This window comes from Mus musculus, chromosome 8 (genome assembly GCF_000001635.26).
Source record: "Mus musculus strain C57BL/6J chromosome 8, GRCm38.p6 C57BL/6J".
Classification (NCBI taxonomy): Eukaryota; Metazoa; Chordata; class Mammalia; order Rodentia; family Muridae; genus Mus; species Mus musculus.
The window spans coordinates 78,198,158-78,222,789 of record NC_000074.6 but is presented as its reverse complement, the minus strand read 5'-3'; the positions used below and the strand labels follow the sequence as shown (position 1 = coordinate 78,222,789).

At 40.2% G+C, this 24,632-nt stretch overlaps 1 protein-coding gene and 1 long non-coding RNA gene across 6 annotated transcripts in view; one reads left to right on the top strand and one right to left on the bottom strand.

Moving 5' to 3' along the window:
* Ttc29 (tetratricopeptide repeat domain 29) overlaps nt 1-9,508 on the bottom strand; it is a 181,045-nt gene extending 171,537 nt beyond the window's left edge. The window contains exons 1-5 of one of the 5 annotated variants that reach the window (XM_011248517.3): nt 9,107-9,508; nt 8,719-8,782; nt 4,773-4,925; nt 3,905-4,003; nt 1,957-2,040 (exon numbers count right to left, since the gene is read on the bottom strand). In XM_011248517.3, the coding sequence (XP_011246819.1) occupies nt 1,957-2,040; nt 3,905-3,996 (176 nt within the window). In that variant the 5' untranslated portion in view covers nt 3,997-4,003; nt 4,773-4,925; nt 8,719-8,782; nt 9,107-9,508. The remainder of the gene's footprint in view (nt 1-1,956; nt 2,041-3,904; nt 4,004-4,772; nt 4,926-8,718; nt 8,783-9,106) is intronic. The other 4 variants (XM_011248518.3, XM_011248516.3, XM_006531400.2 and 1 more) reach the window with 4 other exon arrangements.
* Nucleotides 9,497-18,630, top strand: Gm39202. Its single transcript, XR_878950.3, has 3 exons — nt 9,497-9,940; nt 14,980-15,186; nt 18,345-18,630. It is a non-coding gene; the product is annotated as a predicted gene, 39202 (long non-coding RNA).
* The last annotated feature ends 6,002 nt before the right edge of the window (nt 18,631-24,632 follow it).

Here is a 24,632-nt window from a genome sequence, read left to right as displayed (position 1 = left end):
TAAAACGCTTTATGTAGCAATTCCTCTGCTAATAGAATATGCACAATTCCTCTTGGCACCTGCTGGGCATTTCTGGGAGATGCTGAAGTCATTCATCAATTTTCTCCTTTATGTGTTATTCAATTAGTTTGTCTACGGTGCAATCTAGAATAAGCATCAATCAAAAGCATAATAGCAAGTTGTGTGTGAGCTCTCTCTATGCTAATGGTTTGCATCTGGGTCTCACAGAAAGGGCTCCTGTCCAGAGAAGTATTAGACTCTTGAACCACACTCATCGTCTGCTTTAAGAATGCAATATGAAAGGAATTACTCGGTGCAGTTACTGTTTTCTGTAACACAGAGATGAACTTGAAATCAATTTGTTAGAAAAAAATCATATTGCTACTATAATTAGCATAGTCTATCTTGTGCAGTCTTGGATTGAATAGTCTGCACCGAGCATTTTGGTGCCCAGAGTTTCTAGTTTATTGACCTTTACAAAGTGTACATTTAATTCTTAACACTTAAGTGCAACTAAGGTATTTGCATATTTAAATCATAAAGCAAATACCACTTACATATATTTCTTATAATTAATAACTATGCTATTATACAATAATGATCATTAGTTATATACAACAGGTTACCATGGCAAGTTAATGAGTTATCAATCCAAATAACATTTGATCATACATCCCAACTGCTTTGTGGAAATAAGTAACATAATTATATTTTTTAAGGTTTAGGGTCTCAAAGTAGCCCAGGCAATCCTCCAATTATTTATGTAGCAAAGAATGAATTCTAAATTCTTAACTCTCTTGCCTTTGCCTTCTGGGTACTGGGGTTAACAGGCACTATACCCCCAGTCCACCTGTTATAAATGCTATCGTTCTGTTCTGGAGCTAGTGAAAAGATTAACTATTTTGTTTGCCTATACAATATACGCATTGAAAAAGATCAAATCAGACACAATGAAGTGTATTGAGACTTAAGTTTTTATACAGTATTATGCAACCTGTGATAAAAAACATCACTAGGTATATTTCTTGACCAAATTAGCATTAAGCAATAGGCTATTGGATTTTTTTCTCTCGTTTTATGTATTTGCAGAGTCCGGTTAGTTTAGACGCCTCTTCCATGCTCAGGGTAACTCACAGTGCGTTTGTTTTCTCTACACGCAGGTATATTGTTGGCTTTTAACTGTGTTATTGGATTCTTTAAAAAATGTTTACATCAAAGATGACAGTGGGTATTTGTGAATTCTGTGTGCTGTGTGTACCCTCCAGAGCTGTCCATTTTCAGCCCTTGTACCTGAAGACTAAACCTGGACACGAACAACCTTAGGCCTCTACATCTGTTTTTTAGAAATAGCTACTCTAGATATAGAGACTAGTTATCATATGAATAATAGATATAATTTCTACCTATTCTTCTAACATACATGGAAGTTTTTCATACTGTCATTCATCCCACAGATTAGATTCTACTTAGTGATGAAATAACAGATCCAGACAACTTAGAAGTAATTTTACATTTAACAACGAACTGGAATTCACTGATACCTTTAAGCGTTCTTGGACAGAGAGAACAAAACACATCACTAACAGTTATTTTTCATTGTTTTAACTTAAAAAAATATACATATCCTTCTGTAAAAACTCTGTTTTTCCCACAGAGGCAACCTTCCCTAAAATGGAGATTAATAAGCTACTAATAGCTCAGACTTAACTCAATAATTGCAAATATGCTAGTATAATATCTTGATAAATATAAGAATTTTGAGAGCCAAAAATTTAAAGACTTTGATGTGTGTAAGATCAATAGACATGACTTATCACTATTTAATATCAGTTTTAATTTTTAAATGCCATGTTCCAGCGAAAAAGTTTACTGCACAGGAAAATTGAAATTCCAAGAAAGAATCCAGACAAAAGAAACAAACTTTATATTAAAGTGCCTTTAAGAGGCCACACTTACGCAGCCACCTCTTCTTTCGACAGCCCTTTGAAATTCTGTTCCAGGTAATAATCTATGTCCTCTTTCTCTTTGATCAACTGGGCCCTAAATGGAGTAGAAAGAAATAATTTAGTACCGTCTGACCAAGTTGAAAAGCTTCCGAACACACGAGTGCTACCAGAAGAGAAGACACATCAGGTAGACGAGGCATCCGGGGTGAGCGCTCTGCACTAGCTGTAACCTTACATTTTTGGGATCATTTCTAAATAACTTGAAAGGCAGAAGACAGGGAAGAGTAGACGTAATGAATAAAGGGTGTATTGTACTATTGTATGTATTGCCATAGGTCACAGCCTGGAGTCCTGTTGTCTTCCAGCTCACTCATGGGTGTCGTAGTATTACGCTTGCTTTTTTTTTTGGTAGAAGACCTTGAGTCAAGAACAACTGTTTGATTCAAATGTATCAAACGTTTTTATTCCTAACATTATTAAAGTTTTCCCCGGAATGCTGTTGAAAAGGTTTATTTTTCCCCAATTGTTCTATTGTTTTGCTTTTGTTTTTCAGACAAGTCTCGCTCTGCAGCTCAGGCAGGCCTTGTTACTGGCTGCCTCTGCCTCCTGAGCACTGATCAATCACGGGTGTGCCCCATCATGTCCTATTAAAAACTTGTTTGTGTTTCTTTCTCAAACCATGCATGAATCTCAAATTATTGAGATATAAGATGCAAAATTTTTAAACAGATTTTATTGAAAAATGTGTTCATGTTAACATCCTCTATATTTGTAAAAGTAAATGTCGATTAAATTCCCAGAGCCCTGTGTGCATGGCACTAAACATCCCTAAATAGTCACACTTTTACTTACAGAATACTTATTAAAGGGTGATTGTAAAAAACTTTATCCTAGATAGTAACAATAAAGATAGCTTCTTTAATAACACTCTTTAAAAAAGATCCATCTGCTCTTAGGGAAGTAACAGTCAGCTGTGTTTACTGCTCATTTTAAAAAGAATATGTAACTTAATCAGGGCAAAAAGACAGACAATCAAGCTTTTTGAATTTTGTAAATATTCCAAAAATTAAAGAACATACATATGCATGTGTGCATGCACACAAATTATGCACTTATTAAATGAGAATAAGCACTTATTCTCACCTAAGAATAGATTTGTGTTTGCATTGGTTTGGTTATACATTTGCTTTGTTCCAGGGGCTTCAGTCTTTTCAAGAAAGACTAAAAACGCAAGACAAGAACAAAGAAGTCTTGTAATCATCTGATCGTTACACTTTCCAGGAATTGACATAAATGCACACAACGAAAATAGCCAAAAGTACATATGCAAATTATTTCTAGTCATAAGCAATACGTGTATTCCTGAAAGTCAACACACTGGCAAATGGCAACTTCAAACTTTCTCAGAATCTGTAAATATTCATAAATATAAGCACATCAATTTCTTGTTCTGGATTTTGTGACAACTCCAGTAGCTTGGTAGCCTCAGCAGCAGCAGCAGCAGCATGGAGAAGAATTTACAGTTCCCATCATCATTTCACCAGCTGAATCCTGCCTGCCAATCTATTCCAGTAGGAAGCATGCATCCTACTAAGAGCATAGTTCTCCAAAACAGAAGTCAGTCAGTGTTTGCGACTTTGTGAGCTAAAAGCCACATATGTTTCCATCTTAAAATCTTCTTTATTCTCTCTGTACGTATTTTTTAAAATCTTGAAACTCTATTAAAAACATAAAATAATTTCCTAGGAAATAAAAAAAATTAAACAACCACCGTCTTGGTAAATAAATATACTGGTTATACTTGAGCGAGTCTCACGAAGCCTTTTAAAACAGTGAATTTGAATATTTGACTATAACAATGTTATTATTTCTTTTCTTTACACAACTGCAGTTTTTGAGAATGCTATTGATGCTGATGGCTGCAGGAACTGTACTCTGTTGGAAGCAGGGCTCCATACCTTGGGATTTTTTTTGAAGAGCATGGTAGCTTCTGCCTGGCTAAGATCGCAAGCCTTGTATGAGTCATGGGAAGTGGGGGAAAGGTAGCCATTGGGGGGCTGCAAAATATAAGCAGAAATGATGGTTATAAAAGGATAAATCTTCAAAGACTCCCTGAAGATAGCATTAGCATTGTCCTGTGTATTGTCTGAGGTGAGGGTGTCTCCACATTGTTCAGGTTGCGTCTGCTATCTCCGCTACTGTCTGTCTTTTAGACAACTGTCTGTATCTCTACACCAGAGTGGTTGAGGAGTGAATACATTAAATGCATTGATGGTTTTACTTTGTTAAGGGTTCTGTTAATGGCCATGGTTGCAATGCAAGAATGAAGCCTCTTTGGATAGCTGTGGGTTTCCAGATTCATGCTTTCCTTTCCTGTTACAACACTCAGAAATAAAGGATTCCCTTATAATAATAGATGCTAAGAATGATTCTTAGTAAGGAGGCCGTTTCCCTGGGGAGGCAGATAGCTAAAATATGTAATATAGCAAATTATTTTAAAAATGTGTTGGTTTTAAAAGTTGTTTAAAACAGCTTTCTTTCTCACACATTGAATGCGTCAAGAATTTAGATAGGATGTAAAAGTGGTAGCTTTTCTTTGACTCTTAATGACTTACCTCTTCTGCATGCTTAGAGGCTCAAGTATCCCCACTAGGGACAGGACTTAGCTCCACACATCTATCAGGTGGTAAGGGCTATCATCTGGGACCCAAACAGAGTTATTTTCTAGAACACATACATGTATTGTGGTCATATATCTTGGGTTTTCTCATTGTATAGCAACCTCAGGATATCTCAGGGCCAACACAGGGCTTCAAAGGCAAGTACCTTAATGAAATGTCCAGAAGTTGAGCCCCTCTTAGGTCAGGGCCTCCAGGCCACACAGTCCTGTTGTAAAAAGTCTGTCCTTATGCAAAGTATGTGAATACAGAGCCATCCACCTGAGGGAGATTGTCACAGTTACACTTGAAGAAGAGAATTCTGGATAAGAGAGAAGATGGCAACCTTTTTTTTTTTTGAAATATCACAGATGTTAACATTGAGAAAGTTATTAAAACTATGTCCCCAAAGAAAGCAAGGTGGATCTTGGTACCAGAAGGACCTACAGAGAAAGGGTATCTATGGTGACAAGGCTCTTGGTGCAAGAGTCCACCTTCTACCTAAGTATGGAGACATTAAAAAGGCCAAATGTTACTGACACCATCACTGCCATGTGTACCAGCATGGCAGTACTCCCTCCCTTCATCAGCTACCTGAAAGGCTGTTTCTAAGTTTCAAATCACTTGTCACCCACGTTTAATACATGTGTGATCTGAAGCAAAGCCATCAACTCAGGTCCCAATAGTCAACAGATTATTTATGGAACCACTACTTTGTGACACTGTCCTAGGTGCTGAAGACACCATCCAGCAAAAAAAGACAAAAATCTCTGACCTCATGACATTTCCCTTATGGGAGTGGACACTCAAAAAAGTAGACATCAGTTACATGAGCAAAATAGACAGAGCATCATATGGTGATAAAAAAAAAACTTCATAGACGAAATACAACACAAGTGCTAAGCAACAGTGGAGGACACATGAGACAAGAAGACACTGTTAAACTTAGGGAGTCTTGAAGCTACCGTAGAAACTCTCGTGTTTTCTTTATTGACGTGATACTCTTTCTACTGTAGGTCTTCCAGATACCAGGATCCACCCTGGTTCCTTTGGGGTGACACACTTTCAGCTTCACTTTGAAAGGTTTACTCTGATTCTTCTGAGATTAAGACACGGAAAGGAATGCCAGGATGCAGAAGGACTACTGTTGAGGCATCTATGAAATCTGGCAGGAGAGGTATGTGGGAGGAGATGTAGTCAGACCTGTGACAGAGCCGTCTACAGACAGTGAACTGCTAAGATACCCATGGGCCTGGGATAGGGTAGGGGGACACCAAGACTACACAGGAAGGCTTGTGAAAGTCAGTTCGATAGGTTTGATCTCATGTTTCTAAGAACAATTATCACATCAGACTAAAGTATTTCTGCATAATTAAAGAGATAATTTAAATACAGATTAGTATTTTATTTCTGATACATTAGAATCTTATTACCCTGTTTATGACATGATTAACTGCATGAATCATAAACATATTCTATGTTTTTATAACATGTGCATATAGCTATGCAAATGCTTAGCTGCACAGTTAAAGCACACAGTCTGAACAGAAAGTAGTTTTTCTGCAGAATAAGCAACAGAAGTGAATGGTAATTACAAGGGATAACTTCATAATATATTAGCTTTGTAACTCAAAAAGATCTTTTTTTTTTTCTGATCAAAAGTTATATCAAGTTGGTTTATCTGGATGCCCAGAATTTATTAAATCGAAGTCTTGAACATAACATGTGATAGAAAGTTAATTCTCATGGATGTACTTAAAGGAACACCAAAAGGCTCCCCTAGCCTTTACAGAAGCTTACACCAGAATCCATGAAACCTTTATTGCAGAGTATTCAGCATTATGAAGTACAGTGGAGTGAATTCAGTTTTAAGTCCCCAACTAATGGGTTTCTAAGGGGAATAAAGACACCAAGAGCTACCACACCCTCCATTCAGCATACTCCATGTTTCAGAGGGAATGCATACTGAGGCCCCATTCTGCTTTCCAGGGCATTACAGGATGGTCTATGGAGCCAAGGAGTCTGAGTAGATATAGAGGCCTTTAAAAGATTCACCAAGGAGTTTCTCACATACCAGACAGACTCAGTTATGTATGCGCGATGCGGCAGTGTCAAAGAGTTCTGATATGGCCCATATACTCCACCTTGCCACCCCTCAAAATGGGCCTTCCTGTATGTTATACAAAAAAACAAGTGGGCTAGCTAAAATTTTCCAGAAAATATAAGCATATAATGAAATCAAATGCAAATGATATACTCGGGAACGAATCTGTGGCTTCGTTGTCACACATATCAACTGCAATTTTTTTTTCATATTGTAAGTCAACGATTCCAGCATTAAAGTTTCAGCTGCCAGCTCCTTCATTTTGCTCTCCTCTGATCTGAGAGCAGGAGCAGCGGGAACACCTTTACTCTTAAATTTAGTTTAATGTAAGTATTGCAAGCCCTGCTGGCAAGCCTCAAGGCACAAACTCTGAATGAGGGGTGGTCAGAGCTGAATTATAACGTGGGGGGAAAAGTTATTAACTGCATGCTGGAGAAACCTCACTCGACCCATCTGCGCTGGAGAATGGAAGCTAAGCCTTGGGGTGGATGTCTGGCAGGCTCTCTCTCCTTGGTCTCAACCCACATCCTACCTTGCCTATGATTGCTAAGCAAAGGTATTTTATTTTCTGTAATCAGTGGGTGGTTGCCACTTCGTCTATTTATACAATAAAAGTGTGTAGTTTGAATTACAGGCTTCATGTGGCATTTGAAATACACTCAATATTCAGGGTGTTCCTGTACCAAATTATTTTCCTCTCTTTGATGCCTTATAAGTTTGATCTTATGTTTCTTTTTATTAAGGCAGGAAGTAGCTACATTCCCACAAGTAACAGCAGCAGAGGAGGACAGAAGAAGAGGAAGGGAATGCCAGTGTGTGGAGGAAGCTCTCATTTCAGGCTTGTTCTGTTTTAGAGTGACAAAAGCCCCTGTTCACTATTAATGCGACTTGAGTCATTTTCCCATGATTCCCAGCCCTCGCTGTCCTAACTTCAGCTCAGCAATAAGGAACTTAGTCCATTCCTGCTGTGCACTACCTGGCCTAGGTCAGCAGTAAAAATGGAAGCCGCCCTCAACCCTTGGCCATCGGGTCCACCCCAACTCATCCCTACAGAAGAAAGCTGCAGGCAGGCAATCACTCAGTGAGAGAGAGGGAGGGAACCTCTGAAGCTGGTACCAAAATGTACTCAGGCCCTGGAACCCAGGCTGAAGCAGTGCACTAGGGAGGACCCAGGGGGCATTTCCCCCTCCTCTCCAATGCCAGTGAACGGGCAGTGCTACACGTGGCTGAGGCAGAGATCAAAAGGCTGCCTGGAGCCATTCTACAGTTGGTATTCAGAAAAGATTTGGCACATCCTTTGATCTGCTGGTTGGCACTCACATCAGCTGCAGTTACAGCCTCTGAGTTTGGCCCCCATGTACAAAGACAAATGAGAATGGAGAAGCAGGGGAGAAAGGTTTGAGAGTTCTGGGTCAGGCTGTATGTGTCCCGTGGTGGGAGTTTACATTTCTGGCTCCCAAGTGAAACTCTTCAAAGTGTAACCCTTGTGCCCACTCCCCCTTGACATGTCCCCAACAGGATCCACAAAAGGAGAGCAGATGACTGTGTCCTCTGCAGTGGCAGTTCAGAGAGGGACGAGTCTTAATGACTGCATTTCCAGGTCCAGCCACTGTGACGGTGAAAGCTGAGATGAGGGAAATGGAGCCAACAGACCCAGCAGAGAAATGATTATGCATCACTGAGAAATTCAAAATAAATATGATCTCCCCCCTCTATGATACAAAGTCATTCTTATGATTCAGAACTTTTTATATAAGAATTCTTTAGCTCCAAAAACATGAAGGGAACCACAGGATACATTTAGTAGACTATTTTTACATGATTGAAAAACAAGCTCACATAAATAAGTTTGAAATTTTGGATACTCCTAGCATGTTGTGGTAGACAGCTGGATGGGTTGTGAAATAAATAGTAACCACACATTTCCCACCACCTAACATTTAGTAGTAATGCAATCAAAACATCAGGTAGGGAAAGCCTTAGACGGTAAGGCACATTTTATCCAACTTACATTTGCAGATAACCGATTGCTCTGGGCTCTTAGAGGCCTGTCTGAAAATTCTGTAAGCAAAATACTACAGCAAAGAAAAGAGAAAAAAATGTTTAAATACCTAGCAAAATAATTCCTCTGTGCTCCTCATGTCAAGAAACAAGGCTCACTCACACCAGTGGATAATTAAGTAGCAGTACTGTGCACCCAGCATATATCATATATTTAAATGAACTAAAAAGTAAAACATCCCAGTTAGACACTAGGAAACTAATCACTAATTCAACAAAATGCCCCCCACCCCACCCCAAACATCTGAAACTCCAATATGGTTCAGGATGGTTCTTTCTCTGACATTTGTGAGCCCGAGATGTTTTTAATGACAGCTGATCCTTCTGTTTCCACCCACCTCGGAACAGGTCTGCTGTGCCTAGAGAGGTTTGGTTTTTCTTGGCCCACCAAGGTCCAAGGGGCAAGAAGAGCGCCTTCTGCGAGGGAATTGATTTGGGGGGATGAGTGGAGAGGGCCTTTTCTCTCCTCTTACCCAAGCTGGGGCCCAAGTAATGGAAGAAGGGGTTCTTGGAAAGGAAGAGCCGCCCACTCTTCTGGGAGCTGACCAGGTCCTGTCCCCAGCCTTGCCCCACAAACCTTAGAAAACTAGCTCTGGGCCTGTGATTCTGTGTCCCTGACTAAGCTTCTGCAGGCGGTGGGTGCTGGGCGCGGTACTCTCATCCCAGATTGTTGGCCTGGCTTGGTGCAGACAGGGGACGCTGAAAGCGTCTCCATGGAAACAGAGGGGCTCGGCGGGCCAGATGGAGGCGTAGTTAGGCTAAAATGGGCTTTAGGATTGGTCAGCTCCAAGACTCTTCAAGTGAGGGGGCGGTGCTTGGAGAGTGGGCCTGTTAGTGAGTGGGCGTGGCCTGCAAGAGGATCTGGTTCCTCCAGTGAACCCGCCAGAGAAATTCCCACAATCCAAGGGCCTTCTGAATGCCCCTGAGTTGTTTCCTTTTTTCAGTATTTCCATGCATTCAATTATTTCTTGTGAATATGCAATTGATTATTGTGACTACCTATAGCCAGCACCATCTCTTGTCTACACCAGGAGAGCCTCATCTGTTCTCAGGAATTCATTTTGTAGCTTTAAAGTAACTCCATTTGACCCGTGTGAATTCTCTCCCGGACTCTGCTCTCTGCTGATTTTCTGCACGAGTGTTTGTGAGTTCTATTTGCTGTCATCTCACAGGTAAAGATCTCTGAGTTAGAGGTCTAGAAAACTCTCTCTCTCGCTTGTTTGTATTTATTCTCCCCGCTTGCTGTTCCTAACTCTCTGGAAAGTCTATGACTGATCTTGTGCTGAACATGAGGTTCCTTAGAGATAGATCTTTGCAAATGAAAGAAAACTCAAACAAAAATAAAGGGGAAACAGTTTCCTCCAAGTGAATGTTGCTGGCTTCAGCTAGTTTTTTTTTTTTTTTTTTTTTTCTCAAGGGACTTGGACCCTTCTGAAAGTACTGAGGACTTAAGGACATGCCGATCTTTACCCACATAAAATTAATCTCACTTTATTCTTTTCACTTATAGATGTCTTTACTATGAGCCTATCTTCCCCGAAAGTGTCAGCTAAATGTGCGTTTTTGTCTTTCCTTTCTCTTGTCCTGTAATAGCATGGGGACAGGAATGTGGTATGTATTCACACAGGATTTTTAATTAAATGAATGATTGACAGGGAAGACAGAAATTCCTCCAATTGATTCTCTCTTCCCTGTCTAGAATTCAAAGTGGAGTGGGAGAAGATACAGATGACCACTTAAAGCTGTTACTTACCTACGATATCCAGAGTATCTTCTGATCTGTGCTCTGAAGATGGGTATTTAGGATAAGTTAAAACTCTCTTCAAATGCAAATTCTAATCCTCCAGTGGATGCCACCACATCCTAACCACTTCCCATAATAGATCTCAATACAGTGTGACATCCCGCTCTCAATCCTGATAGGAAAGTTTCCCTGAGGCCTCCTGTTTTGACTCCGGTGTTTTATTGCATGTGTCCCCTTGCAACACTGAAGAAAGAATATTCTAGGCAATCTGAGTTCTTTTGGGGATGACATTGTCTGACTTTTCCCTACAAACATTGATAAAAATGTACACCTTTGGTACTTAGAAAGTATCCTTTTACATTTGCCATTCCCAGAAGTAGTGATGAGACCCTGGAAACCCATTTCCTTGTCCCTCCTGTGTTGGTGATCTACTAAGAAGATCTATGTTGTCAATGACAGTCACAAGCCTTAGTTGCCTAAAACATCAAAGCCATTTCTGAATTATGCTGTGTGCTGTCACAAGTCAGCCTTGGGTTCTACTCTTTGCTACTGTCATAGCAGACCTGGGCTGAAGGGACTGCTGCCAGGGCATGCCTAGCCTGTGGAGAGATGATGATGGAGGAAAATTGCTCATTGGCTTCAAAGGCTTCATTTAGAATAAAAGCAACAGCTTTCTCTCACATTTCATTGGCCACAACTCACATGATCCTGCTCAAGTATAAGAAACAAGGAAACTGTCTCCTTACCCCGTGTTTGAAAGAGAAACCAATCACCTGTAAATGACAGGGGAACTAGTCACAGTGGCTCTTTCCAGTGCCACCTTACGTAGCTGAGGCTTCCCTGAAATACCTGATCCTCCGAGTACAGGGGTTTTGTGGAAGAACCCTTCAGTCAACATCTTGTATATCCTTCCTCACATTTACATAACTGTAAGCTGTTACTTTACAAATAGTTTCCTTTTAAAATGTTTTCTTCTTCTACCATTCTGATTACTAGTATTGAGTCCCCTGACTTGAATTTTTAACCCCTAACAAATACATTTTCCATTTTCATTCTTTTACCATTTTGTTACATATTATTTGTAAAGTTTTTGAAAATATTACTTGTCAGCTCCTTACTAATGCTTTGTCTATGGAAAGAATCATATGTTTTGTATCTCTAAAGCCTCTCTTATGTTGCTTCATTAGATTTATTTTCAGTGTGTGTGTGTGTGTGTGTGTGTGTGTGTGTGTGTGTGTGTGCATGTAGAGGCAGGAGTTTGAGAGTGAGTTTGGTTTTTCTTCTTCTGTTCTGTGGGCCCCAAAGTTCTCTGGGCTTTGAGATAAGTGCCTTTCCCTGCTGACCATTTTGCTGGTCCAGGATCAGCTTCTAGTTGGAGGTGCTGGCCCTACAGGGCTCTGTACATGCTAAGTATACACTCTACCATTGAGCTCTGTTACCACTGTTGTTAATACATTCTTTTTCATGAACAGAACTTCTCAATTATCACTGAACATATCATATTTTTAAGGCTATAATTGTTTTCTATAAACTGTATTTGCCTACAGGAAAGTTTTTCTTTGTTTAATGTTGACATTTTTATAAAGCCAATTATACTTGACTGCTATAGTGCTTATCAGTAGGTTCAGCTGCCAGTAACAGAAATCAACAATAAGAGAAGTGGATCATCAGTCCTCTGTTCCCAGCGTCAGTTTTACAACTTAACTGTCTGTCGAGGAAGTCTTCCACAACCCAGCCACAGCATCTGCATTTTATCTGGAACTCACACACAGGGGAAAAACGTCATGCCAAGATGAACCACACATTACTGCTTTATCCCACCAGCAAGGGCTTCAGCCACTTCAAGCCTCAAGGACAGGTTGGGAAATGTCAGCTATATTTTCAATATCCATATGCCGAGCCTAAAAATTAGGGATCAATAGCTATGGCAAAGGAGAAAGAGTGGATGATGGGGGACTCTGGGTATCCAAGCTCCTGATGCTGGCCATCCTAGAAACTAGCTCTGTACAACTCACCCATTCACTGAATGGGATCATTTGGCCCAAAGTTTTCCCTGGTTGCACTGGACACTTCTTTTAGAGCATTACCTCTCAAGATGTCCCCACTGAAGGGACTCTAGTCAGCCCAAGCCTGACAAAATGGCTCTGGAAGGCCTCGTCCTTCTCTTCCACCCCTTCTACCTTGCTAAAAGCCATTAGGTTACATGCATTCCTAAAGTTAGCCACCAAGGCCCATCCTCCTTATTTGACCACTTCCTCCCCCTTAGACTGTCAAGGTCCAGCTATCAAAGTATTAATGTCAACCCACCAAAAACTCCCTTTGGTTCATCTAATTAACATGCCAAATTAAAAGTAAGCACCTCACCATAACACAGGGTGTCCCCTTTAACTTTTATAAACTGCCATTTGCCTATGGGTCACCACTGTTTCCTCTCTATCCAGAGGCAGTCTCCTTTGTGCTGAGAACTTGGTCTTTTGGGGGTCCCTGATCCCTTTCACCCACAGCACTAGAGTAAACAAAAGATCTATCCAGATGTGTCAACATCTGGGAGTGCACGTGCTTTACTAACAGTTCAGTTGGTGTTGTCTGAAACGGGTATGTGTCAAAAGGAGAGGCAGGCCAAAAGAATGCAGACTAGCTGGACTGTATTGTGCTCAGATCTTTATTTCCCCTGGGTTCAGTTCTCCTCCACCTTCTTCTTCACCTGCAGCTGCTGAGCAATGACGTCAGGGTTGTGATGGAAAGCTGTCCATCGTAGCAGCAATGCTGTGGCCTGCTTTACCCACTCCGTTCTGCTTCTGCCCGGAGGGCCTTTAAACTCTCAGAGTCATTGGCATCTTCTGCTCATTGTATGTTTTATTATATTGACTTATTTATGATATTCATAAATTTGCCACTGAATATGGAGATGGAAGGGAAATAGGCATCTTCATTTGTCATAAGCTTTTCTGGATCTTCCTAAGAAAGCAATTATAAGATAAAACAGGAGAATTATGGAGCAGATAAAAGGAAGTTAAAATATGGAATAAAAAATGGAAAATGTAGTGGAAATGACAGAAAGGAATTGATCAGTGATTCATAGTCACTAAGTCATAAACCATCTTAATGTTACAACAGTGCCGTGTGACAAGACATGCAACACGAATGTCTACTTAGCCCAGATAAGGAGCCCATGACAGACTGAGGTATGACTACCACCAAAATCCAACACAGTGAGTGAATGAATTTTATTGAGGATACCTACAGGAATGTGGGTGAGGGGTTACCTATAAGGGCAGAAAATGACTCACAGACAAATGCATCACCAAAGCCCACCCCGGCATGGGTGACAGCACTGCACAGGCTACAGCCAGCTCAGCAGGCTGATGGTGTCCTTTCCAAGTGGCTCAGTTGATATAAACCTTCTCCAGGCAGCTCAGCTGGACTTTGCTTTTTCCAGACAGCTAGCTGGTCTGGTCTCAGAGTCTTTGCAGCTTGGATCATCTGAGAGGGATGCTCGGAACTTGTCTTGTTTACTCTACGGGTTTCATGAATCTGGCCAGTTTCAAGGACTTCCTGAAGCTTTTTTTGAGTTATTTACCTTCTGGATGGAGGAAGTTTCCTACAGGATGGAATGTTTTTATCTCAGAGGAAACTTTTCCACAACAAATAACTTAGTCGACTGATTTACATTTCTAAAAACAAGTCAGATGAAGCTGTTGCATATAATTTATCTGCCACATACCTACCTCCTTCTCTAGCATTCACACCTTACAGTCTTGTGGAGAAACAAGATCATGACAGAAGTCTGGTGAGTTTTAGATATTGACCATGGAATTTGAAGTTTGAATAGCAAAGCAAAGCAAAGCAAAGCAAAACAACAACAACAACAACAAACCTAATAATATTTATCATGTATACTGCATCAGCAGAGGTCTCTTTAGGAGGTAATTCCTGCCCAAAAGTTATTGTGGTGACTCTGGCTGTCTCATTCTGAAGAGTCTACCTTAGTCCCTGCAGTTCCCTGGCCCAACTTTTCAGGTTCTTAACTCTGTCCCTTAGGCAGACTCAACTATTTGGAATTGTTCAGAGAACCACGCATTCGGTCCACAAATTGCTTTGTGGATCCTATGTATATTTAAGGTAAGTGTAATTTACTGGTCTCCTCTCTCCCTCCCTCCTCTTCTCTCTCCTCTTCTCTTCTCTCCTCTCCCTCTCTCCCTCACTCCCTCTCTATGTGTGGATGTGTGTGCTATGTGTGTGTTTGTGTGTGTTAGAGAGGTACAGTAACAATGAAGGAAAAGGTCATGGTTGTGAGAGGGAGTGGGGTCCTGGGATGTGTGGGAGGGGAGAAAAGAATTGGAAATGCTGAGTATAGTAATGATGTTGGCAGTTCTCAAAAAATTAAATGCAAAACAAAGTTTTGCTGGGGAAATTCAGACATAGTAGTGACTAACAATTCCTTGAATGTTCACATATAATCTCCAGGTTTGATGGAGAGAAACCGCTTAAACTGACAGTGACTGATGGTGAATGGGACAGACAGTGAGCCTGACGGGTGGCAATAGCCTGGCAGTGACAACCTACAGGTGATAACTTCGTGGTGACTCTAGTTGTGCTACTGTTTCTGATAGGACCTTTCTGATGGAGCAAAGTCATATGTAGCATACACTGTTTCCACTTGTATGTTAATAGGTAAGATGAAAACAGTTTGTTTCTGCATAGGCAGGGTTAACTGTATTTTTATTTTCCAGTGTAGTAGTAACCTGCGAGCTCTGGCCTTTTGGCTCTGCAAATTAGACTATAAGAGACTTTTATTTTATTTTATTTTATTTATTTATTTATTTATTTATTTTTATTAGATATTTTCTTTATTTACATTTCAAATGCTATCCCGAAAGTTCCCTATACCCTCCCCCCACCCTGCTCCCCTACCCACCCACTCCCACTTGTTGGCCCTGGTGTTCCCCTGTACTGGGGCATATAAAGTTTGCAAGACCTAGGGGCTTCTCTTCCCAATGATGGCCAACTAGGCCATCTTCTGCTACATATGCAGCTAGAGACATGAGCTCTGGGGGTACTGGTTAGTTCATATTGTTGTTCCTCCTATAGGGTTGCAGACCCCTTTAGCTCCTTGGGTACTTTCTCTAGCTCCTCCCTTGGGGGCCATATGTTCCAACCTATAGATGACTGTGAGCATCCACTTCTGTAATTGCCAGGCACTGGCATAGCCTCATATGAGACAGCTATAACAGGGTCCCTTCAGCAAAATCTTGCTGGCATATGCAATAGTGTCTGGGTTTGGTAGCTGATTATGGGATGGATCCCCTGGTGGGGTAGACTCTGGATAGTCCATCCTTTCGTCTTAGCTCCAAACTTTGTCTCTGTAACTCCTTTCATGGGTATTTTGTTCCCTATTCTAAGGAGGAATGAAGTATCCACACGTTGGTCTTCCTTCTTCTTGATTTTCTTGTGTTTTGCAAATTGTATCTTGGGTATTCTAGGTTTCTGGGTTAATATCCATTTATCAATGAGTGCATATCTAGTGACTTCTTTTGTGATTGGGTTACCTCACTAAGGATGATACCCTCCAGCACCATCCATTTGTCCAAAATTTTCATAAATTCATTGTTTTTAATAGCTGAGTAGTACTCCATTGTGTAAATGTACCATATTTTCTGTATCCATTCCTCTGTTGAGGGACATCTGGGTTCTTTCCAGCTTCTGGATATTATAAATAAGGCTGCTATGAACATATACCCAGAAGATGTTCCAAATGGTAACAAGAGACTTAATTTTCTGTCTCTGTCTCTGGTCTCTGACTGTCTGTCTCTCTCCCTGTCCCTCCTCCATAATCATGGTGGCGTACCACACTGATAGGAATTTTAAAAGGCTGAAGAGTAAGAAATAGCAGGTGTCTTCCATGCATATTATCATACCTTTTGTCTCAATGATGCTTGTTAAGTGGTGATGCTTAAAGGACTGGACATTACAGCGTAGAGGTCAATTTGTCACAATGTTGTTTCCCAACCAAAATGCTTAATTACCTACTTTTGGTTGTTGTTGGATTTGTTTTTTGCGTATTCTTTTTAAAAATCTACATTTTGTATCGTGTATATGGGGCTCAGTTCTCTTTTACTACCAGGTAGATCCTAGGACTGAACCCAGCTCATCAGACTTGGCAGCCAGCTCCTTAACCTGCAGAGTTACCTCACTGGCCCCTGCTTGCCTTTTTGTCCCTTTGGTGGCCTGATATGAACAGTGGCCTCCGACCATTTTTGTAGCTGTACTCTGTCATGAGAAAAGTATGGTTCTTGTTTGGAATCTGCTTTGCCAGCTGCCTGTGGCTGCACAATGATTTAGCAAGCAACGCCACAATATCATTCATTCACAATATCATCACTTAGGAAGAGAGTCTCAATGAGGAACTGTCTAGATAAAGTTGGCCTGTGATGAGCCTGTGAGGGATTTTCTTAATTGTGTTAATTGATGTAGGATGACCCACCCAGATGTGACTGGCTCCATTTCATGAGCTGGCCCTAGACAAAATATAAAGGAGAGAGGTCCCTGAGCACTGGCAAGCATGCACACATTTGTCCTCTCGGTGACTAGATGCTCAAATTCCTGCTGCTTCAACTTCTCTGTAGTTGAACTTTAACCTGGGACTGTGAGCAGAAAAAGAAACCCTTTCTCCCCTAAATTGCCTTTGTCAGTGTATTTTATCATAACAAAAGAAAACTAGGTAATAATAATAACTTAATAATTATTAAGTAGCTATTAAATAATACAAATATAATAGAAATTTTAATTTAAAAGAACAAACTTCTAGGCATTAATTACACGTAATATTTTTGCTCACAATAAACATCTTAGAGTATTATATTTCTCCTAAAGTAAAAGTTGAAACCATACAATTTTATTGAGAAATGGCAGAGATTTAATAGCAGCTAGTTTTAAATAGTTGAAGCTGAAGTATTTTATTTATATTGTACCAAATCTTGGAATATTATTGATCTGACTGAAGATATCGTGAAATATTTTTGAGGTTCAAACATTTTGGGTTTGTATGCTAAATCAGATGGAGAAGTCTAGTCGATACTTATTGATCTACCATAAACTGTACAATGAAATAGTTATTTGATGGTAAAACAAGTCATTTGCTTATTGATGTTTGAAAGTAATTTTTGCATTAAACTTAGAGTGTAAAGACCTTTATAGGTTTTACTGCTGTGTGCAGTACTTGTCATGAGTGCTGTGCAGCTAAAAGAACTTATAAAAGAGAATTTAAGAGCTGATTAAATGCAATCAGTGCAGGCGCTCGCAAGCTTCCTATTGCTTGGTGGGACCTTAAACAGCGAAAGGGTTGCAGAAAGATGAGCAACAGCCTGGTGCACAGTGCTGACACACCAGTCTTAGGAGGGGTACATTCAAATGTTGAGCATTTCAGACATGATTTTCTTAAAACTCTCACAACTTAAGGTGCGCTAGAAAGTCTTCAGGACTTTGGCTTGTGTGGTATCTAATCTGTACTCCTTGGTTTAAAGTCGAAACCAGCCACTTTTTGAAAATAATACCATTTGAGCTAAAATACTCAAGTATGTTTTCTCAAATTTTTATATAGTTTTCTGCCTTTCTACAATGGATGCAATTATGATAGAAACATTTTTCCATATGGAGATATGCTTGAATACATATACAAATCTCTTTAAACCTTAATTATGTGTAAACATGCAGAGTAGTCAACTTTTGTTATGATCAGTACCTGAGATAAATCAACGTATAAAGGGGAAGACTTGCTTTGGTTTGTGTGTTTTAATTCATGGATACTTAGCCCCATTGCTTTGGCCTTGTAGTGACAAGAACATCACGGTAGAGGGTGCTGTAGAGAAGGTCTTCTCGTGATATTGGAGAAGCGAAGAGAGAGAGAGGGACGTAGGAAGGCAAGCCTCAGGTATGCTCTACAAAGGCATGTCCCCAATGACCAAACTCCCTTCCATTAGGCCCCTTAGACTAAAGGTTCTACAATCTCCCAATAGTGTCACAGGCTGGAAAACAAGCTTTCAGCATTTGGGCCTCTGGAGGACACTCAAGAGCCACCCTATCATGGTATAATAATAAACAATGACATGTGTAAAATTCTATCCCTGCGACTTCCATACCAGGAATGTCATTCAGAGATATTAGGAAACTTGTTAGCATTTTCCTTATTCAATGCAGAACTGCAGCTTCTCATTTTTCCAAGGGGAAAAAATGTTACTGTGTGTGAGCAAGGGGAACTCTAAATTCAGAAAGAAGATGTAGAATATAATGGTATTTCTCAAGGACTGTTATAAGAAGTGACAAACCACATTTGGTAAAATTCTGCTGTAACTTCCAATATGCCACACAAGAAAACAATTTGTTAGGGATTTAGGTACCAGTGTAAGCTAAAATAGACATATAAAGGCAAAAATGGATGGTGGCGCTCAGCATTGAATTCCGAGCATCTTATGGTGGCTTCAACAAGTAAGGTTTTGGGTAGGATAGTGTATCAGTTACTTTTTCTGTTGCAGTAAAAAATAAAATAAAACTTGACCAAAAGCAACTTCTAGATGAAAGTGTTCATTTTGAGTTCTGGTTCCAGAGGGATAAGAGTTCATCATGGCAGGGGCAGGGCAGCAGGTGGCAGGCATGGCAGCAGGAAGCTGAGCCATCTCCTCTTACTGCACATAGGAAGCAGAGAGAGTGAACTGAAGCCAGGAGAGGTTATCAGCTCTCTAAGCCTGCAGCCAGTGATGTGTGTCCTCCAGCCAGGCTGTACCCGCCAAGGATTCCACAACCTCCCAAAGAGCACCCCTCACACCCTGAGCCTCTGGGGAACACTTCAGACTGCAAGTGGGAACGCCAGGTTAGGTTATGTCTTTCAGGAACTCTTGTCTAGGAGTGAGGATGGATAAGCACTGATTCTTTTTTTTTTTTTCTGTTTGTTTGCTCATTTACTTCTGTCACTCATCTTCATCAGCATCAGGGAGGAGGGACTTTCTTTCCTAACGCTCTTAATTATAGGCATTACCTGTTTCTCAGCCAGCTCCCAATCAGTTCCCAATTCCCTCTGCTTCAGACTAAGGGGGTCTTTAAGGTCTGCCACCAATTCAGCACCCTGATCAACCCTTAATCCCTAGGTACTCATCTCAGATTAATCAGTCATTCGAATCCCACTAGTTATCTGCTTCCCACCCCTTGTATAGCCGTTAGCCCAGAGCCTGGCACAGAACAGATCATTGCTGCAATGTAAATAAATATCTTAATCAACAAAAGAAAGAGAGAAGAAAGGACTGAGGATGTTCGGAAGGGAAGTGAAACATACTAGAGAAACGAACAACTTAATATCTTCATGAAGTTCCTGAAACTGGCCAGATTTACACTGTCTCTCCCTCTTTAGGTTTATACGTGGTGAGAACTGTTGAGAAACACACTCTGCCTGGAAGAGGCAGAGAGCAACTGAGCGGCACATTATGTAGTAAATTCCAAGTCTCTAGCTTTTGTGAGCCATCAACAATGCTGGGGTAGGCTTCAACGGTACAGCTTTGTATGAGTGGTTTCTGTTCTCTTATCTTTCTTCTGTAAAAAATCCCATAAACTCTTTGCTTCACTAAGCTGGACTTTGGTGGTATCATTACTTGATCTGTCATTGATTGACTGCCTGGGGTAAGTAGACTTTTCTTCATGTTTTCCTAGGGACAGTGCCTCACAGTAGCTGTGTGAAGCCACCTATGTGTAATGTATACACAACTCAGATGTTGCTTCAGTTCTCACAGTTGGAAACTCATAGAGCTGGGATTTGTTCAGGCATTTTTATTAGGCATCATTCTCCAAATTCTATGACCCTAGTCACTAACCTGGGCCCACAGGAGTTCATAGACACTGAACTGCCAACCAGAGAGCATGCATAGGATGGTAGGGTCTATACCACTGACTCAGTTAATCATATCACATGGGAAGAAATGTCCCAAGAAGGGAAGCAGCCTCCTCTGATATTTCCAAACCACATAAATAAGTAGGACAACACCTAGTGATAATATCAACAGATATGATTAGCAAACAATGCTTATGGTTGAAAATTTTAACATCCACCCAAACTAGCCCACACTTCTCACACAGTTAATGTGATGCTCATATCACCTCCCCCGAGGGACAGCAGTGTATCTTTACTAACACATTTTCTCTCTTCAGAAAACAAAACAAACAAGCAAACAAATGAACAAACAAACAACAAGCACTCAGCCATCTGTTCAACATGACTTCCATCACTTGGATTCTTCTTTTTTCTCCTTCCAAAGTTCCTGGGGTGCCTCTTCTTGCTCAGTGCCACTCTGGCCAATCCTGGCAACTGAACTAACAAGTCTTATAGCTTATTTAGAAACTGTTTTTGAGGCAATGAAAAAGTATGTTTGTGGGAAAAAAGAGATCCTTGAAATATATAAGACATCTTACTGGGAGAGTTTAGCCTGAGTAAGAGCTTATAAATAGATGTCCCCTTCCTGCACTTAATTCTGCATAGAATTCATAGAGAAGCATATTTTAACATTAGCAGAGTTTTGCTCCTTTGATACTGCCTTCTGATTTCCTATTAGAAAAAATAATGATTTCAATTGAAAAACATATAAATGTTAAAGATCATCAAATCATAACACCCTTTGGAAAATAGTTCAGAATGAGAGATGGGCCTGGGAGAGCCACGCTGCTGAGGATGAAATCAGCGACCATTGTAGGCATTATCAACGGATGCAGTTCATTCTGCAAGTCGTTAGAGGAGACATTCCAGGAATGCTCGTCTGTGTCATGCCTCGCTGCTCCAACAACACACTGCAAGGGGAATAAGATATTTTCAGGAAACTTGACAGACGTGCAATGTATTTATTTCTGACTTTCTATCATCCTCTCTATCACTTCTGCTCCAAAGAGAAAAGTTGAAATTATGAGTGAGAATGGTGTTTTCCAATAGCTTATTCTTCTAAATATTGATGAATTTTTATAATGAAAGTATTTTTTACCCTATTAGTGCTACCTAAACTAGGAAGTAGATGATTATTTAATAGAGCAAAAAGCAACCCAGACAGTGAGTTCATAGAGAATATATGTTTCTAAGAGGTTATGCAGAGAAAAGCAAGGAGAAGAAAAAGTTTTTTTGGTGAAACTGAAAAGCATAAAAATTGAAAAAAATAAGGGGATGGGAAGAGCAAATATTATAAGAAAGACTGTGAAAATAACAAAGTGTAAATTGTCTTGTAAATTGCCTCTGGGGGCTTATAATTATAAAGACCTGGTTGTTTGCTGGAGGAAGTAAGTTTATAATCAGATTGAATAAGTATAAATTATCTAGAAGAGATGATGTCATAGCTGGGACTGGGGGAGCAGAGGGTGGAGGTGAGCCCGTCTCTGGCAAGTACCTACTAGCAGCTTGCAGAGAAGCCAGGGCCAAATCCAAAGGCAAGTCCAGCTTCATGGCCACTTGTCACCAAGGACATGTCTAACTTCATACTCTGTCTTTCCAGGGTATCTAACTTTTTTTTTTAATATTTTTTATTAGATATTTTTCTCATTTACATTTCCAATGCTATCCCAAAAGTCCCCCATACCCTCTCCCCGACTCCCCTATCCACCCACTCCCATATTTGGCCCTGGCGTTCCCCTGTACTGGGGCATGGTATCTAACTCTTACTTCCTTGCCCACCATGCAGACTTTGTGATGCATAACTGATTTTCTTTATTGAAAAGAGAGTTAGGGCTTTGATAAGATAGTTTTTGTTGTATCTTGTTATATTTGGGATTATTGAATCTCAACCCACTTTAACTAAGAAGTCCAAGATAAAAGCAGCAACAGACTTGGTGTCTCCTGAGGACCCTCTTTCCTGGTTCACAGGTGACATTTTCCAGATCGTCACAGAGTGGAGGGGATGTAACATGCCCTCCAGCCTCTTGTAGAGAGACACTAATTCCATTCATGTCAGCTCTCCCACAAAGGCCTACCATAGTCCCTCGGGGTGGGGGTAGGCTTCAACAAGGATTCCAGAGGCACCCAAACATTTAGCCATAGTACTGTCTCATGCATCAGCTCTACTGACACCCACTCTCGGCCGTCAGTTTAACATGGATTATGGTTAAAGAGGCAAATGAATTAGTAATGGTAAATTAAGATTTTACAGAAGTGTGATTGATTGTGGTAATAGATACAAAGAGAGAGCCCCACACTGATATTCTTTGTCCTTACTGGAGGATTTCTTCTCAAGCGTGATTCTTATCTTTCTTTCATGACTGTGAAAATGCTGGAGCTTAGGATTGCCTCAGGCAAGTAAGCTTGAAGGTCTGCTTGGGATTGAGAGAAAGGTAATAACCAAAATCTAGGTCAAGATACTATTTATTCTGTTGAGAATTGTTTAAGCTAATGCTTAAAATTTAAGTTGGACCACATTTTAATCTATGATTCATACCATGTCTATCAGATATTCTTAATGACTGCACACATTGTAATCTTTTCCTGACTACTTTGAGGAATTTCCTAACATCAAGTAGAGCAGCCATTAAATTATCATTATAAAGATATCAAGCTCTCTTCATAGCATCTAACTATCTCTCAAGGCACATGGATGAGGTAGTGTCTGGAGAGCTTTGGAAACTTCAATCCATCTCTTCAGAGGGAGAATGAAAACAAAGAGTCTACGGGAGAAACGGTGAAAGAGAATAGAAAAAGAGAGAGACCATGCTCAGTGCATAACGAGGAACCGAATAACTCCACTGAAGGTACCAGCGAGAGATACAGACACGTCTAACTTTGTAATAATTGTCTTAAACATAAGTGAAAATATGCTTGAGAACGAAACAGGAAGACCTTGTAAGATGGTAAAGTTTGGGACTGAATAAAGATAGTTATTCATTACAAATAATTTTTATGGAAGAAATTAAACAACCTCACATGTGACTTAATTTCAGACAAAATCATTTTTTATTCACATTAAATACCAAATGATCATTTGATATTTAAGAGTATGAGCTTAAGTACATAGTGATCTATTCTTAAATCATTTTTTCCTCCAATTCATTCTGGCAGTGGATTATGAACTGTGCTTATATATGAAGAAACATATCTCGTACCATGAATGATCTTAGGACAAAGTAAAAAGGAAATCCTCTAATACAGAGGCAACTGCTCAGCTCATGTCCATAAAATGACAACAGAACAAAGTTGCATTTCTGGATAAAGATTTTCTATAGCAATAAATCTTTTTAAAACAATAAGGTATTAAGAAAGGTAGAAATGTGTGCTTATGTTATAATAGGATAAGAACTAAAGTTATGTGAGAATACATGTTTGAATTATATTAGAATTACAGTTAATACTGGCATACTTTGAAGTCTAGAGATGCTAAGATAGAGTCTTGTTAGCCAATGTCTGAACAATGTGGATATATATTCACAATAAAAGCCATCTATCCATCAGCATCAAGGACAGGAAAGAAGGCCATGTAAGATCACACAGTGTGAGGCATGGGAACAGTGACTGGCTGGAGGTTTGTATGGAAAGAGAGAATGGGAGGAACAAGGAACAAATGAGAAACAAGGCAGATTTCTGGCTCTGTTTTATACCCCACAACTTCCTCTACCTTCCAGCTATTATCCTTACAGAATACAGATTCATGGTCACAAGGAGACTAGACAGGTGTGAGGACTTATAGCTGAACCGGCAGTGGCCAAATCACAAGGCATTTTTCTCCTAGGCAACTGTAGAACAGTTAGTCAAATTATAACTGAAGAAATAGAGATCCAAAGAGAGAAATGATCACCCAGCTGAGGAAAGGAAGAAGAAACCATGACAGTCAACACTTACAAAGGCAAATCTCTCTCCAACACACTGGAAGGGCAGCGTGCTCTCTCCTTGACAGACAAGCTAGATCATTGAAATTCACAAATAAGCTCCAATCTGCCTTTATAGTCAAAATGTCCAACTTTCCCCCTAGCAAAATCAGAGAGAAGTAATCTGGCATAATTGATGTGAGTTTTATCTTCCTGTATCTCCTCTTTTATTTCTTGTGATGTTGCTAATAAGGAATGAAATAGCGAAAAAAATCAGAAAGAAAGAAAACAACGGAGGCTGAGGAGCCAGA